Source organism: Dipodomys merriami, unplaced genomic scaffold (genome assembly GCF_024711535.1).
Source record: "Dipodomys merriami isolate MVZ:Mamm:240054 unplaced genomic scaffold, mDipMer1.0.p SCAF_1, whole genome shotgun sequence".
Lineage (NCBI taxonomy): Eukaryota > Metazoa > Chordata > Mammalia > Rodentia > Heteromyidae > Dipodomys > Dipodomys merriami.
Window position 1 is genome coordinate 128209862 of NW_027202270.1, and position 16010 is coordinate 128225871.

General features: G+C 45.0%; 1 protein-coding gene across 2 annotated transcripts; it reads right to left on the reverse strand.

Annotated features, from left to right (window-relative positions):
- Positions 1 to 5324: 5324 nt before the first annotated feature.
- Coq6 (coenzyme Q6, monooxygenase) lies at positions 5325 to 15980 on the reverse strand. Of its 2 annotated transcripts, XM_070030274.1 has the most exons (12): positions 15775 to 15979; positions 13057 to 13191; positions 10734 to 10792; positions 10342 to 10465; positions 8999 to 9129; positions 8095 to 8202; positions 7725 to 7787; positions 7432 to 7539; positions 6421 to 6623; positions 6229 to 6344; positions 5941 to 6107; positions 5325 to 5447 (listed from the first exon to the last, which is right to left on the reverse strand). In XM_070030274.1, the coding sequence occupies exons 1-12, from the start codon at positions 15938 to 15940 to the stop codon at positions 5418 to 5420; spliced, it is 1410 nt and encodes a 469-aa protein (XP_069886375.1). In that variant the 5' UTR covers positions 15941 to 15979; the 3' UTR covers positions 5325 to 5417. The 2 variants fall into 2 exon arrangements, with proteins under 2 accessions (XP_069886375.1, XP_069886384.1); XM_070030283.1 differs by lacking the exon at positions 10734 to 10792 and having other exon boundaries at positions 13097 to 13191; positions 15775 to 15980.
- Positions 15981 to 16010: the final 30 nt, after the last annotated feature.

The window sequence follows — 16010 nt, forward strand, 5'->3', positions numbered from 1 at the left end:
TTGCTTTCTGTGTGTAATTTTTTTAAAAAAGAAAAGGGTATTGTATAAGAATCTGTGTGATTCCTGTTGTGTGCTGTTCTAATACATTAGTTGAGAGTCATCCTAAGTCTTGTACATGTGAAAGATAGTCTAGTTATGTTATTCAGGCTATCCTAGAACTTGTAATGTAGCTCAGGCCTTAAGCTTTTTTTGGGAGGGAGGGGTCTGGTCGTGGGGCCTGAACTCTGAGCCTGGGCGCTGTCCCTCAGCTCTTCAGCTCAAGGCTAGCGCTCTACCACTTGAGCCACAGCACCACTTCCGGCTTTTTTTTTTCTTTTTGCTAATGTGGTGCTGAGGAATTGAACCCAGGGTCTCAGGCATGCAAGGCAAGCACTCTACCACTGAGCCACCTTTCCAGCCCCCAGGCCTTAAGCTTTTGATCCTCTATTCTGCTCCCCACCACCTTGTCCCTCCGTGCCAGGATTATAGGTACACACTACCTTGCCAAGTTCATCTGAAACAGTAACAGGATGGAGAGAGTAACTCCTAATGGCACATAGATTTCAGCCTTAAGAAAGATAACCATCCAGGTTCCAGGGACATGTTTTGAGAGAATGGCTACTTCCTATAGCTTACTCTAGGAGTCATGAACATAACATATTCAGTCTTACAGATACATGAACATTTAATGCCAGTATTACCTCCCAGACTGTGTTTATAGTCTTACCCTTCATGATTCTAACTTAATTCATATTCCTATAAAACACAACTAGCTTTTTTTTCCCAGTCCTGAGGCTTGAACTCAGCCTGGGCACTGTCCCTGAGCTTCTTTTGAAGGCTAGCACTCAACCACTTGAGCCACAGCGCCACTTCGGCTTTTTCTGTTTATGTGATACTGAGCATTTGAACCCAGGGCTTCATACATGCTAGGCAAGCACTCTACCACTAAGCCACATTCTCAGCCAGCTCTAGCTTTTGTTGTTGGTTTTTTTGTTGTTGTTGATTGTCTTTTGTTTGTTTGTTTGTTTTTTTGCTGGTCATGGGGCCTGAACTCTGGACCTGGATGCTGTCCCTCAGCTCTTCAGCTCAAGGCTAGTGTTCTACCACTTTGAGCCACACCACTACTTCCAGATTTTTCTGCTGATGTGGTGCTGAGGAATTGAACCCAGGGCCTCATGCACTGAGCCACCTTCTCAGCCTCCTTCTGCTCTAGCTTTTGATGTATGATTATAGGTCAATATGTGTGCTACTTGAGAATACAGAATTTGGCCAGTCTTTCAGTTTTGTTTTGTTTTGTTTTCTGGGTGCAGTGTGGAGATTGAACTCAGAGGCTCTTGCATGCTGAGCAAATGTGTTACCACTGAATTGCTCCTCAACTCCTGCTTTGTCCTTTTATTCTTTCCTTTTATTCTGTCCTGTCCTGCTCATGATCATTTTAGCTAACACCCTCTGAGTTACTTTCTTGGTTAAAGATTTCTAATCCCTTTCCTGATGATAAAAAACTTTCTATTTTGGTCCATGTTAGAGCAGTGGGCTAGCATGTCTAAAAGCCATATTCACTGTGTTTTGTTTGTTTGTTTGCAGTGCTAGGGATCAAACCAAGGTTGTAGTACATGGTAGGTAAGCACTCTGCCACTGAGCCACACTTTTGAGTCTGAATGCCTTTAACTTTTGACTTTATGAATTATCCCCAGTCATTATCATAAAGTTTTAAAATCCTATCACCTATACTTTGCCACATGGCTGTCATCTGCTTGTTCCTCTATTGATCTTGGGTTTGTGCTCATTACCTCCTTTCAGGAGAGTTTGTATTTCCCCAAACTTTCACACTGGCCTTCCTTTCCTTCTGCTCTTACAAAGCTTGCTAATATGGCATTTCATATCTGCTATATGCGAGAAAATTTTTGTCCTTGACACCAAAATTTGAGTGTTCTCCCTCCCCTCAATTCCGTGTGGCATTCTCCCCAGACATTTCACATTGGCCCTGGTTGGTTTTGAGAGAAGAGGGGAGGTCCTCACTATGTTGCTCAGAGTAGCCTCAAATTCCTGGACTCAAGCGATCCTGCCTGCAAGCTCTCAATGTGCCAGACTCAAGCTGACTTACTACTCAGGTCACCTCTGTAGCTGTTGCCATCATCAAGAATGCTGACACAGGGTGGCTCAGTGATAGAGCGCTTGCCTTGCATGCATGAGGCCCTGGGTTCGATCTCAGCACCACATAAGCAAAAAGAAAAAAGCTGGAAGTGGCGCTGTGGCTCAAGTGGTAGAGCGCTAGCCTTGAGCTGAAGAGCTGAGGGACAGCGCCCAGGCCCAGAGTTCAGGCCCCACAACTGGATCCCCCCCAAAAAAAGAATGCTGACACATAATGAAATAATCTTTAGAATCAGAACAGCCCAAGGATAAAATTTTTATGTAATCCAGAAATCCCTAAAATTTCCAAGAGGTTATCATTCAGCTTCTGTTTGTTTTTTTCAAACTGCTCATTTCTTTTGGGACTGCACTGATATTTATAAACTCAGTTTGAGTTGAAATCTACCTTCTCAATATTCTTATCTCCCGTTCCCAGTCTTTGAAGACAACTCCTAAACACTTTCTGATCTCATGGCATAAATTCTAGACTTAACACCTTTGTCAACAAACTACTAAACCAATCAATAGTCTACTAAAGGCTGCACAGTTGAGGGACTCTTTTGTCCTCTAATAATATAATAGTAGTTAAGCTGTGCTCATTAAAGACTCCTCTAGCCTGACAAGCCCAGGGAGGTAAGATTTCAGTGTTTGGCTTTTTGTTTGTTTTGTTTTGCCACAGGTTCTCTGAAGGGTCTTATAAACAGCAGACATATTAGTAAAGTACATGTATTCTACAGAAGCCTTTGGTCATCCTGATAACTTTAGAAGTTTGGAAGATGCATCAGTAAGTCAGATATTTAGCTAGATGTGTCCTGTTTATCTTGATTAGTTTTTTGGGGGGAGGTGGGGTCAGTCATGGGGCTTGAACTAAGGGCCTGTGTACTGTCTATGTGTTCTTTTTGTCCAAGGTTAGCACTCTACCACTTTGAACCACAGCTCCACTTCCAGTTTTCTGGTGCTTTATTGAAGATAAGTCTCACAGACTTTCTTGCCACAGCTGGCTTTGAACTCTGGTCCTCAGATCTTAGCATCCTGAGTACCTAGATTACAGGTATGAGCCACCAAATAGGGAATGAAAATTTTTCTTGGGGAAAAAAACCCAAAACTCAGATGGTGTTACCCCTTGGGCTCTCTAAAATTGCTAGTGCATTTCATTTCTGTGAGTGTTAAGACTATCTAAAATACCTACATGTGGCTTGGAACACGTAAGTGATGTTACTATGATTATAATGAAGAAGGTCCTTGCAAAGTGTGCCTTAAAATTCTTGTCTTGCCTTTTTGGTGGTTGTTTACCTTGAAGAGCAATGTTCTCTTACCTGGGCTATCTTTGTTTTGTGTGTGTGTGTGAAGGATGATCTGTGTCAAGTCTACAGTCAGCAATTGCTTTTCTTTTTTTTTTCAAGACAAGTATGTTTTTTGTTTTTTGTTTGTTTTATTCCCTGGGATTCCAGGAAGGTTTTTTGACATTGTCACTCTCTTACTCTGTACTTATTTTCCTCATTGCCTAAAAGGCTGCCCGGAAAAAATAGGTTTCTCATCCCTTCAAAAATTGTTCCTAAGAATAACTTAGGCTGGTTCAAAAAGCAGGTTCTCATTTCATGTTCATAGTATCTTGGGTGAAAAGTTGACAGTGTATAAATCTGACAGACCTAAAGATCTCTTCCAGAAGCCTCTGCTAGTACAATGAGTTCTTCAAAATCCATCGCAACACACTACTCCCTCTGTTGGCAACCAGTCTGCCACTAAATGTGGATAATCTATGCTGCTAATCAGTTTCCTAGTTCCTATGGTCTTTAAACCTGTGCAATAAAATTGTTTATTATTCAACGGACAAAGGTGTCCCAGAGAGGAACCATAAAAAACAAAAAACAATGGAATCTGGTGCTGTGATGCAAAATAACTAGCTTTAACAAAATTTGATTTTTTTTCCCAGATAGCTGTGTCTGTAACAAAGGTTCAAGAAATTTATATTTAATTTTTATTCTAATGTTAACTTTAAACAGCCTTTCTAACAAAAAAATGTACCAATTAGTAATTCTTTTACCTCTATAAAAATTAAGTTCATGACCAGCATTTTAAAAAAAGCCTTTAGAAAGGTTAGTACATAAATATGAGTTAGCATCTTGGCAATTTTTGTTTTAGTAATAAAGTGCTTTTTAAACATCCATTAGTCTTTTTTTTTTTTTTTTTTGCTGGTCCTGGACTTGAACTTGGGGCCTGAGCATTGTCCCTGAGCTGCTTCAGCTCAAGGCTAGCACTCTACTACTTGAGCCACAGCACCACTTTTGGCCTTTTCTGTGTAATTTATTAGAGGCGAGTCTCATGGACTTTTCTGCCAGGGCTGGCTTTTTTTTTTGTCAGTCATGGGGCTTGAACTCTGGGCCTAAGTGCTATCCCTCAGCTCTTTAGCTCAAGGCTAGCGCTCTACCACTTGAGCTACAGTGTCACTTCCCGTTTTCTGGTGCTTTATTGGAGATGAGTTTCATGGACTTTCTTGCCCAGGATGGCTTGGAACCACAATCCTCAGATCTCAGCCTCCTGAGTATTTAGGATTATAGGTGTGAGCCACCAGCCTGGCCCAATAGTTTTTGATTGCCCCCCCCTACCCTACCCCCTGCTTTTTAGCAAATAAAGTATTTTCGAAGCCAGGCATGGGGGTGGGGTGGGGGGTGTAAGGGAGCTCATGCCTGTAAACCTAGCTACTCGGGAAGGTGAGATCTGAGGATCACAGTTCAGAAGCCAGCCCAAGCAGGAAAGTCCATGAAACTCTTATCTGTAATTAAGCAGCAAAAAACAAACAAAAAAAAACAAACCAAACCACACACACACACACACACACACACACACACACACACACACACACACACACACACACACACACACACACACACACACACACACAAATGGAACTGTGGCTCAAGTGGTAGAACATGAGTATTGAGCAAAAACACAAAGGGACAGTGCTCAGGCCCCCAGTTCAATCCCCAGTACCAACACACACACACACACACACACACACACACACACACACACACACACACACACACACACACACACACACACACACACACACACACACACACACACACACACACACACACACACACACACACACACACACACACACACACACACACACACACACACACACACACACACACAGTATTATTTGGGCTCCATAGACCCATTATGCAAAAGAAAAATAGAAACAAGAATTGTGGTATAAATTTATTAAATTAAATCATGGAAATAAGATCACAGGGCAGGATGTTCATTTTCCATCAGGTTAGTGTCCTGAAGAGGAACACTCACTTGCTAGCAAAGGCCATAATCTGTTCCTGGAGTAAAATGGAACAAAGTAACACTGTCAGGTTGAACAGCTGTCAGGTGGGAGAATGGTGAAGAAATACCTTAAAATGAAATACCCAGAGTGATTAAGGCAACAACTTAGCAAAAGTCCCAGATAGATACTCCTTTCAAGATGCCTTGTTTTAGCACAGATATAATATGTAATATATATAATTATATATAGATTATATATAGCATATATAACCTATACTTTTAAAAATTTTATTTTTTTTTTGTCAGTCGTGGGGCCTGAACTTGGCCTGGGCACTTTCCCTCAGCTCTTCAGCTCAAGGCGAGCGCTCTACCACTTGAGCCACAGCGCCACTTCCAGCTTTTTCTGCTTATGTGGTGCTGAGGACTTGAACCCAGGGCCTCATGAATGCAAGGCAAGCACTCTACCAACTGAGCTAACTTCCCAGCCCCTGGAGTCCCCCCCCCCAGTCCATCCTCAGTAAGAATCATGAAGTCACAGTGGCCTCTTACTTTGAGAGGAGATACTGCATTAGTGGCCTGTAAGCCCCAGGTCCTGAGCAGCACCAATGGTATGGCACTGGTAGAGTAGAGCCTCTTTAGGAAGTCTGTAGCAGCCAAAAGAGCAGTGTTGTGACGCTGCCTCTCTGTCTCATAACCTGTGAGGTGGCTCATGGAGCCTAGGGGCAAGAGGAAAGGTCAAATCCCTAACAATCATCATGTCCATCCCATCTAGACACCACTGACCATCATAGGGTTCTGATCTTTACCTATATGACCTCAGGATACCCAAACCCTTACCTAAGTCTTTCCCATTGAAGGCTGCAGCACTAAGATGACAGACCAAGCTGGAGATATCCCCAAAGCCCATGTTAACACCTTGTCCTGCCAGTGGATGGACTCTGTGGGCTGCATCACTAGAAAGAAAGCAGCATTCAGGGGTGGCCTCCAGCAGCAATGAGAAGGGAGAGGCCCTGCTTCAGCCTATCTTACCCAATGAGTGCGACTCGGGGCCGGACGTACTCAGCAGCATGGCCCAGCCCCAGAGGAAAGAGAACTCTGCTTTTGGCATCCACCCGGGCTACACTTGGTGGTAACTGGCGAGCGGAGACCTTAGTGGGCTTCAGAAGGGTGACTGCATACTGCAACATGGTGCCAGCTGAAGTGATGAAGTCTGTGTGGTTTGCATCACTCCACTGAGCATCGGTAGCACAAAGGAGAAAGGTGAAAATTGACGAGGGATTAGTAGGGAATTAATAGCTCCACAAGGAGTGGGGTGCTGGTGGTTCACACCTGCAATCCTAGCTCCTCAGGAGGCTGGGATTTGAGGAATGCAGTTTGAAGCTAGCCTGGGCAGGAAGGTCTAAGACTCTTATTTCCAATTAGCTACCAGAAAACTAGAAGTGGCACTCTGGCTCAAGGTGGTAGAGCGCTAGCCTTGAGCAAAAGAGCTCAGGGACAGCACCCAGAGCCTGAATTCAAGCCCCATGACTAACAAAAAGAAAAAAGAAAAAGCCCCCAAAACAAAAAACCTTGATAAGGAAAAATAACATATTTACCTAACATATTTAATCTGATCATTACCAGTTATCTAGGAATGCAGGCCTGCATATTCAGTTCCTTCTATTCTTACTGCTACCACACAGCAGTGGAGCAGCAATTCTTCAGCATGAAATGCCTAGTGACGTAGTGTAGTGAGCTTGTTGAAAACATGCGCTCCAAGGGCCTGTGTGATACACCCAGCTATGTTACTAGCTCTTTAACCTTAGGCAAGTTCAAATCTCTAATTGAAGATAAAACTAGTACCTACCTCCAGGGTTTACTGAGTTAAATAGCTATGTGTAAAACTCTAACCTGAACCTGGTAAGTACCTAAGAATGTTACCAATTATTACTACTATTTAATGATTATTACCATTTGTTGAGGACCTACAATATTTTAGCTATGCATTCTACATGAATTTCCTTAGTTTGGACTGAAGTAGCTGGAAAAGCAAGTACTCACAAAGGCGGAGTTAATGGCATCCACGAACTCTTCCTCATCCATGCTGACCAGCTTGGCTGCATGGTCATGGGATGTGGACCACACCAAGGAACTCAAGGTGTCTGAAAGCTGTGTCAAAAGAACATTGTTCCAAGCCTAGAAGTTCTCTGAAATTGGGGGCTCTGCCATAAAGGAAAATGGGAAGGGGAACTGGAGATACTCCCTTGAAATCAAAAGAAAGGCTGAGAAAAAGGGCTTCCTAAAGAGGAAAGCGGGGTGGGTGCCTTTGAGTAGAATGGCGAAGGACCTCTTACCGGGAGCAGAGCAATAGGACCAGAGGGAAGAAATCGCTGCCAGGCTACATTGTTTTCTGTGGCCTACAAGAGAGAGGAGAATGTTTTTTTTTTTTTTTTTTTTTGTTTTTTGGCGGTTGTGGGGCTTGAACTCTGGGCCTGGGCGCTGTCCCTCAGCGCTTCAGCTCAAGGCTAGCACTCTACCACTTGAGCCACAGTGCCATTTCTGGCTTTTTCTGTTTATGTGGTGCTGAGGAATCAAATCCAGGGCCTCATACATGTGGGTTTAGCACTCTATGACTGAGCCACCTTCCCAGCCCAGGAGAATGGTTCTTGTGAGCAGAGTAGATTGGCTAGGATTATGATTCCAGATGGAAGCTCTGGATCTCACCTCTGATAAATGCAGGGTAGCCACAACTGCGGACTGGTCATAGTTCCAGCTAATGTTCTGGATACCTGCAGCCTGCCGAACTCCTGAGTTGTGACCATCAGCACCAATCTGTGTGGAGAGGAAAGTCTGGTCAGTCTGACAAACTGCCCAAGTTTCTCTCTTTCCCCTGAAGTTTTCTCTAGTCTCAACAGTTATGGCAGGACACATTTTATCAGGCCTGTTCTGCTCATAGTGGGATACAGGAGTCGCACTGCAAATATATAAACTCAGCCTGAGCTAATATGTAAACAAGTGCAGGCAAATGGACATCTAACCCAAGAGGTGCCAGCCATAGCGTGAGCTCAGCCAGCTTTTCCTCATATTTGAACTAGAACAGGGGAGGCACTGGAATGGCAGCCATGTAAAAAGCAAAGCTGACAAACAGGTGAAGAGATGAGATCCACAAGGAGATGAACGACACCAGGATTCATGAGAAGGAAAGAACAGCTTCAATCCAGGATTGAAGAAAGCATGGCTTGCTTTTATTGTTCTTTTTTGTGCTGGTACCGAGGCTTGTACTTGGGGCCTACGTGCTGTCCCTAGGTTTTGTGCTCAAGGCCAGCTGCCCACCATCCCACTTCCAGCTTTTTGCTAGTTCATCAGAGAATTTCCTGCCTCACAGGATTTCCTGCCCAGGCTGGCTTTGAGTTGTGATCTTCAGATCTCAGCCTCTTGAGTAGCTAGAATTACCAGTGCCGGGCAGCTGTCATAACCCTCTAAAACTCGAGACTATCTTGAGTTGCATTGAATATGTACTAGTCATTATCTAACCAAAATCCTTACCTAAAGTAGCTTAGTTCTAAATCTAGAAGCCCCAGAAGGTATATCATGCAAGATCCCTGCCAAAATAAAAATCTTCAACTACCAACAATTTGGTCTGGAGGGTGCTGCCATCACCTAGGGTAATATGGACCCAAGGACTGGAGTCTGCCATGGAAAATGGACCAGGCCAGGCATAGCCAACAGCTTTGCTCCTGTAGAGAACTGTCACTCGGTCTGGGGAGATCAAAAGACAAAGAAAAAAAAGTATTAGAAAAGTGGGCCACATGGCTGAGGAAAGAACTATAAGTAAATGGAAAGCAAGATCCCAGGATGGCAATATCTTGTGATTTACTGTCCTATAAGAAAAAAGGATTTGAAAAGCAACAACAACAAAAAAGGGGCAGTAGGTATTGGTGGCTCATGCCTGTAATCCTAGCTATCCAGGAGGCAGAGATCTGAGGATTGCAGTTTAAAACATGCCCAGGCAGGAGAGTCCATTAGACTATCATCTCCAATAACCATATGAAAACTGGAAGTGGAGCTGTGGTTCAAGGTGGTAGAGCATTAGCCTTGAGCAAAAGATTTCAGGGAAAGTGCCCAGCTCTGAGTTCAAGCCCTATGACTGGAGGGGAGAGGAGGGAAGCAAATAAATAAACAACCCAAGAGACACGTCAAAGGGTTGGAGACAACTCCAACGTCTACCACTGATGACAGAATAAATAACACTTGGTATGTCTGCATAACTAAACACCATTTGCAATAAAAGGGGATGAAGTTCAAAAATGAGCCTCAAAAATACGCCCCAAGAGAGGTCTGTTTCATTCCACTTATATGAATTGTCCAGAATAGGAAATCTAGAAAGATGTAATCAGATGAGTGAGAGGCAGGGTTCTGGGTAGGAATGAAGAATGGCTATACGTGGGTATGAACTTTCCTTCTGACTGAGGTTCCTAATGATTGATGCAAATGTTCTAAAGTCACAGTGGTGAGGTGTGTTGGGACACTATAAATACAGCACAAGTCACTGAATGGTATACTTCCAATGGGTGAATTGTATGAAATACACTGTCTAGAAATAAAGCTGTTAATAAAAAAAGAAAGATAACCAGCACAGGATTTCTTCACAGTGGACTTTTTTTTTTTTTTTTTTTGGGTCCATTCGTGGGGCCTGAACTCTAGGCCTAGGCACTATCCCTCAGCCCTTCAGCTCAAGACTAGCGCTCTACCATTTGAGCCATAGCGCCACTTCCGGCTTTTTTCTTTTTGCTTATGTGGTGCTGGGGAATCGAACCCAGGGCCTCAGGCATGCAAGACAAGTGTTCTACCACTGAGCCACCTTCCCAGCCCAACAGTGGACATTTAGTATTTATAAAAGGGAGCTTTCTTCTAAGGCAGGTCATTTCCCTCCCAGAGAGTAAGCAGAAGATGGATGAGATGGTGCCTCACCAGACACAGCTTCCAACTGTTTAGTGAGAGCATGCATGATGACGTCGTTCTCCACTACATAGCCCATGTCATCCAAATTATCCTTATCGAACATTATCAAGGCCTCTGAGCAGGCATCCCACACCTTGAAACACAAAAGGAAAGTCTGCATTAAAACCAAGGGAAAAGAAACATACTTCAAACATACATAAAGTATCACTTCACCAAGAGTAGAAAATCACAAATTGTCAGCTACTCTTGCAGGAGATGTAAGGTATTCCAGAATGCTTCCTTCCCCTCCAGCCTGCTCCGAACCTACTTTGAACTTTGATTCAATTCACAGAAAACTTACAGAACAGACTCATATCTTGCACAAAGACACTTCACCAAAAGTGAAAGGGTAAAGGAGGCACCTGCATTCGCCGGAAAGGTCTGTATCTCATGTTGCAGATGTGGTCCCAAGCACCAAAACCTACAAAACAGAAGGTCTATGCACCACCACTACGGGGACCTGGGCTCTCTATCTCTCCAGCCTGTTAAGATGGTTTCCAGTGTTCTCTTGTTTGGCTAGGAACTAAGCTACTCTGTTCCCTAAGTCTAGATTATAGAAGCCACATCATGTTAAAGTCTGGGAAATAAATAGGAAAACTACACCTATGTTGTTCTTTTCTTCACCACTTCATTAAACACTCCAAAGACTTTTTAACTTTCCGCTACTGGGTGCTACATGGTATTGAATTCAGTCACACTTGCTAGGCAGGCACTCTACTACTTGAATCACACTTCTAGTCCCTTTTTGCATTGGTTATTTTTAATGTGCAGGAGGTCTTTTTTTCTGGGGGAGAAGGGCTCAGTTACGGGGCTTGAACTCAGGGCCTAGATGCTCTGAGCTCCTTTTACTCAAGGCTAGTGCTCTACCACTTTAAGCCACAGCTCCACTTCGTTTTCTGGGTGTTCAGGGAAAATAAGAGTCTCAGTTCCTGTCCAGGCTTTGAGCCATGATCCTTAGAACTCAGCCTCCTGAGTGGCTAGGATTACAGTCATGAGATAGCAGCACTGGGCCATGGTCTTGCTTTATGCTTTGTTTCCCTGGGTCACCGAGGATAACAGGTGTATAGCCTTGCGACCAGCCACTGTACTTCCCCTGTAGGTACCATAACCTGTGTGCCCCTAGGCCAGCCATTGGTTCAATTGGAGTCTCACTGACACCTGCCTCCCCCACCCGGTCATGGGGCTTGAACTCTGGGCCTGGGAACTCTTTGAACTCTTCATCTCAAGGCTAGAGCTCTACCATTTGAGCCACAGCCCTACTTCTGGTTTTCTGGTGGTTAATTGGAGATAAGAATCTCACCAATGGGCTGGGAAGGTGGCTCAGTGGTAGAGCGCATGCCTTGCATGCCAGAGGGCCTGGGTTTGATTCATCAGCACCACATAAGCAAAATGAAAAAAGCTGGAAGTGGCTCTGTGGCTCAAGTGGTAGAGCGCTAGCCTTGAGCTGAAGAGCTGAGGGACAGCAAGCACCCAAGCACAGAGTTCAGGCCCCACGACCAGAGCCCCCCCCCCCCCCAAAAAAAAAGAATCTCACCAACTTTCCTGCCCAGGCTGGCTTTGAACCACAATCCTTAGATCTCAACCTCCTAAGCAGCTAGGATTACAGGCATGCGCCACCACCAGCACCCAGCTCACTGACTTTTATGCCCTGGCTGGCCTCGAACCACAATTTCCCAATCTCTGACTCTCAAATAGTTAGGCTTATTATAGGCTTGAGCTACTGTGTTCAATATTTATTTTACTCTTAAGGTCACTAAGTAGATTTATTCTTTGAGTAATATTTACTGGGTACCTACTGTATACTAGTTATAATCTTAGATACTACACAGAAGTGGGAAATGAGCTGGCAGATCCTAGCTACTCAGAAGGCTGAGATTTAAGGATCTGGCTTTGAAACTGGCACAAGTAGACAAACGCAAGAAGTTCTTATTTCAATTAACCAGCAAAGAGCTGGAAGTAGATGTGTGACTCAAATGGTAGAGCACCAGCCTTGAAAGAGCTAAGCAAACACATGAGTCCTGGAGCTCAATCCTCAGTACTGACGCAAAGAAAAAAAAAAAGGGCAAAGTCTCTCCTTCCTACAGCTGACATTCTAGTTAGAGAGGCAAAACCAAACTAATGTCAGGTAGCAGTAAGTGTTATCAAGAATAAAGGAACAGGAAGTGACAATGTAGCTCAGGTGGTAGAGTGCTCGCCTTGAGCTGAAGAGCTGAGGGACAGCGCCCAGGCCCAGAGTTCAAGCCCTATAACCAAAAAAACAAAAAAAAAAAAAAAAAAAAAAAAAAAAGGAATAAAGGAATATAAGAGACTAGAGATAAAGGAAAAGTTTACTTTTGATGCAATGGGAGTAATATCTGGCAGAGACCTTAGAACCCATTCTGTGTGCACACACTTTTAACCCAAAATACATTTAAACATGCCGACTCCTCAACTTTCTTGAAGGCTGGCTTGGAATGGAGAGTGATGTTTATAATTAGTTCAGATAGGCTCAGCCTACCTGACATTGCAAGTTTATCTATAATGGGTCCATGTCTCCACGATGTTGAGAAAAGAAGGTTCAGAATCATCATCTTCAACTATGCCTACCACTCCCAGCCTGTGTAGTGAGCTCCCACACAGATGCTCTGTGACTGCGCTACAGGATACCCTAGAGTGAAGTTGAACCTGGCGGAGCAATCTACTCACTATTCAGAAGTGTTGCAGACCCAAGGGAAATAGTGCTGACCCTGTTGCTGTAAGTTTCTGGCAATTTCTCCAGTTTTTTCTTTGGACCTGCTTCTAGCAAGAGGATTTTCTTGTCATGAAAGTGAATATCATATCCTGAAAAGAGAGGGGGGGAGGGGAAAGCAACATTTGCTATTATTTTAGGAAAGCCAAGAATTAGGGTAAGTATTGATAACAACAATGTACCACACATTTTATTTTATTTTATTTTATTTTTGGGTCCAGTCGTGGGCCTGAACTCTGGGCCTGGGCACTGTCCCTCAGCTCTTCAGCTCAAGGCTAACGCTCTACCATTTGAGCCACAGCACCACTTCCGGCTTTTTTCTTTTTGCTTATGTGGTGCTGAGGAATCGAACCCAGGGCCTCATGCATGCAAGGCAAGCGCTCTACCACTGAGCCACCTTCCCAGCCCATACCATACATTTTAAAAAGCCAGAGCTGAGCACTGGTGGCTCACATCTGTAATCCTGGCTACTCAGGAGGCTAAGATCTGAGGATCACATTTCAAAGCCAGCCAGGGCAGGAAAGTCCCTGAGACTCTTCTCTCCAATTAATCATCAGAAAACAGGAAGTGGCGCTGTGGCTCAAGTGGTAGAGCGCTTGCCTTCAGCTGAAGAGCTGAGGGACAGTGCTCAGGCCCAGAGTTCAAGCCCCATGACCAACAAAAAAAAAGCCAGAAGGGACTCAGGCACTAATGGCTCATGCCTGTAATTCTAGCTACTCAGGAGGCTGAGATCTGAGGATGGCAGTTGGAAGCCATACTGGGCAGAAAAGTCCCTGTGAGATTCTTATCTCCAATTAACCACTCAAAAGTTCAGGCCCATGACCAACCAAAAAAAACCAATCTTAAGTGGCCCTGTGGCTCAAGTGGTAGAGCGATAGCCTTGAACACAAAGAGGCTCAGGGACAACGCCCAGGCCCTGGGTTCAAGCCCCAGAATGGGCAAAAAACAAAAACTTTGGACTTCATTACTAAACAATCAACTTGTAGCATGATTACGAGAGAGAGACAGAGAGACAGAGAGAGAGAGAGAGAGAGAGAGAGAGAGAGAGAGAGAGAGAGACATCAACCGCCAGGCACCGGTGGCTCACGCCTGTAATCCTAGCTACTCAGGAGGCTGAGATCTGAGGATCTCGGTTCAAAGCCAGCCCAGGCAGGAAAGTCCGTGAGACTCTTATCTCCAACAAACCACTAGAAAACCGGAAGTGGTGCTGTGGCTCAAGCAGAAGAGCACTGACCTTGAGCTGAAGAGCTGAGGGACAGGTCCCAAGCCCATAGTTCAAGCCCCACAACCGACAAAAAAAAAAAAAAAAAAAAAAGAAAAGAAAATTCATCAACCTTTATTCCTTTTTTTTGCAGGGGGTGGGGGAATTCTGGGTTTGAACTCAGGGTCTCCCACAAGAACTCTACCATTTGATCCATACCTCCAGCCCCTCTACTCTTTAAAAAAAAAAAGGTTTTAAATCTAAATGAGAAGAGAGAGGGGCACCATTACCACACAGCAGGAAATATGAAAGTCAAAGCGGCTCCTGGAACTGGAGGCTGTGGAGAAGGACCCTGCTGCTCTCTGGGCAGCAGCTCTACCGCAAGGAGGGAGTACAGACCTGGGCCAAAGGCACTGCCTTCTAGTTCTCACCGTCTGGACATGATTCCAGGGTAGTGCTGCACTGTGTGATCCCACATCCCATGAGTGTTCCTCACACCAGACCTGAGACTTTCTCCCCTGGGCACAAGTCAGCTGCTTTTTCCTTCCTCTGAGAACTTGCATTTTATTCTTCCTTTAATTTTCTGGGGTTTGAATTTTATTTTTTAGCTATTTAGTGTACCATGTTAGAAAAGTTAAAGCAAACATACTAGAGAACAGGGACTGGGAAGGTGGCTCAGTGGTAGAGCGCTTGCCTTGCATGCATGAGGCCCTGGGTTTGATTCCTCAGCACCACATAAGCAGAAAAAGCCAGAAGTGATGCTGTGGCTCTAGTGGTAGAGCACTAGCCTTGAGCTGGAGAGCTGAGGAACAGCGCCCAGGCCTAGAGTTCAAGCCCTAGGACTGGCATAAATAAATAAATACAGAAAAAAAAATCTATATCTGTAAAATATTTCAGTGGAGAGGCTTAAATAACAAATGTAAAGCAAGATACATGGAATTTAACTCAATGCTAGATAATATTCTCCTCCCAGCCACCCTCAAGGCTGGTGCTCACTAACGCTTGAGCAACAACTACATTTCTGGTTATTTGCTCATTAACTGCTGGCAAGAGTCTCAGACTTTCCTGCCCTGGCTGGCTTCAAACCATGATCCTAGATCTAGAGTAGCTGGAATTACAGATGTGAGCTCCCGGCTCCCGGCTCTAAGGCTGTTTTTGTTTTTTTTTTTTTAAAGCAAAAGCAAAAACAAAACAACAACAAACGAAACACCTAGCCCAATGCTCCACTGTGTAGCGCCTCAGCACGGTGCTCACAACTAAGTTACCCAGGGCAGGCTTTGCCCCGAAGGACTCGCAAGCCCCGCCCACTTTTGACCCTAAGCGATTGCAACTCCCGGGAGCAGCGCCGCTCGTCCCGGAGCCTCCGCGCCTCCAGGACGGCAGTGACCACCGCTGGGCCGAGGACTCTGGCTCTGGGAACAAAGCAAGCAGTTCTTCCCACGACCGGCCCCAATCGGCCTCTAGATGCCCTTACCCAAGGCACAGGCCATGGCAGCGCCCACCAGGCCTCCGCCGGACACCACCACGTCGTACACACTGTCTGCCGAGGCGCGTGACCACCGCCGGCAGGAGACCGGAGGGCTCCGGCATGCAGCCGCCGGCCATGCCCCCCACCGCCTCACCCCGAGCCGGGCGGCCATGCTGCAGTCCACCCCGCGGTTCCAGGCGTTCCGCAAGGCCCGCCTTGAGTAGTACTTCCGGAGCAGAGTC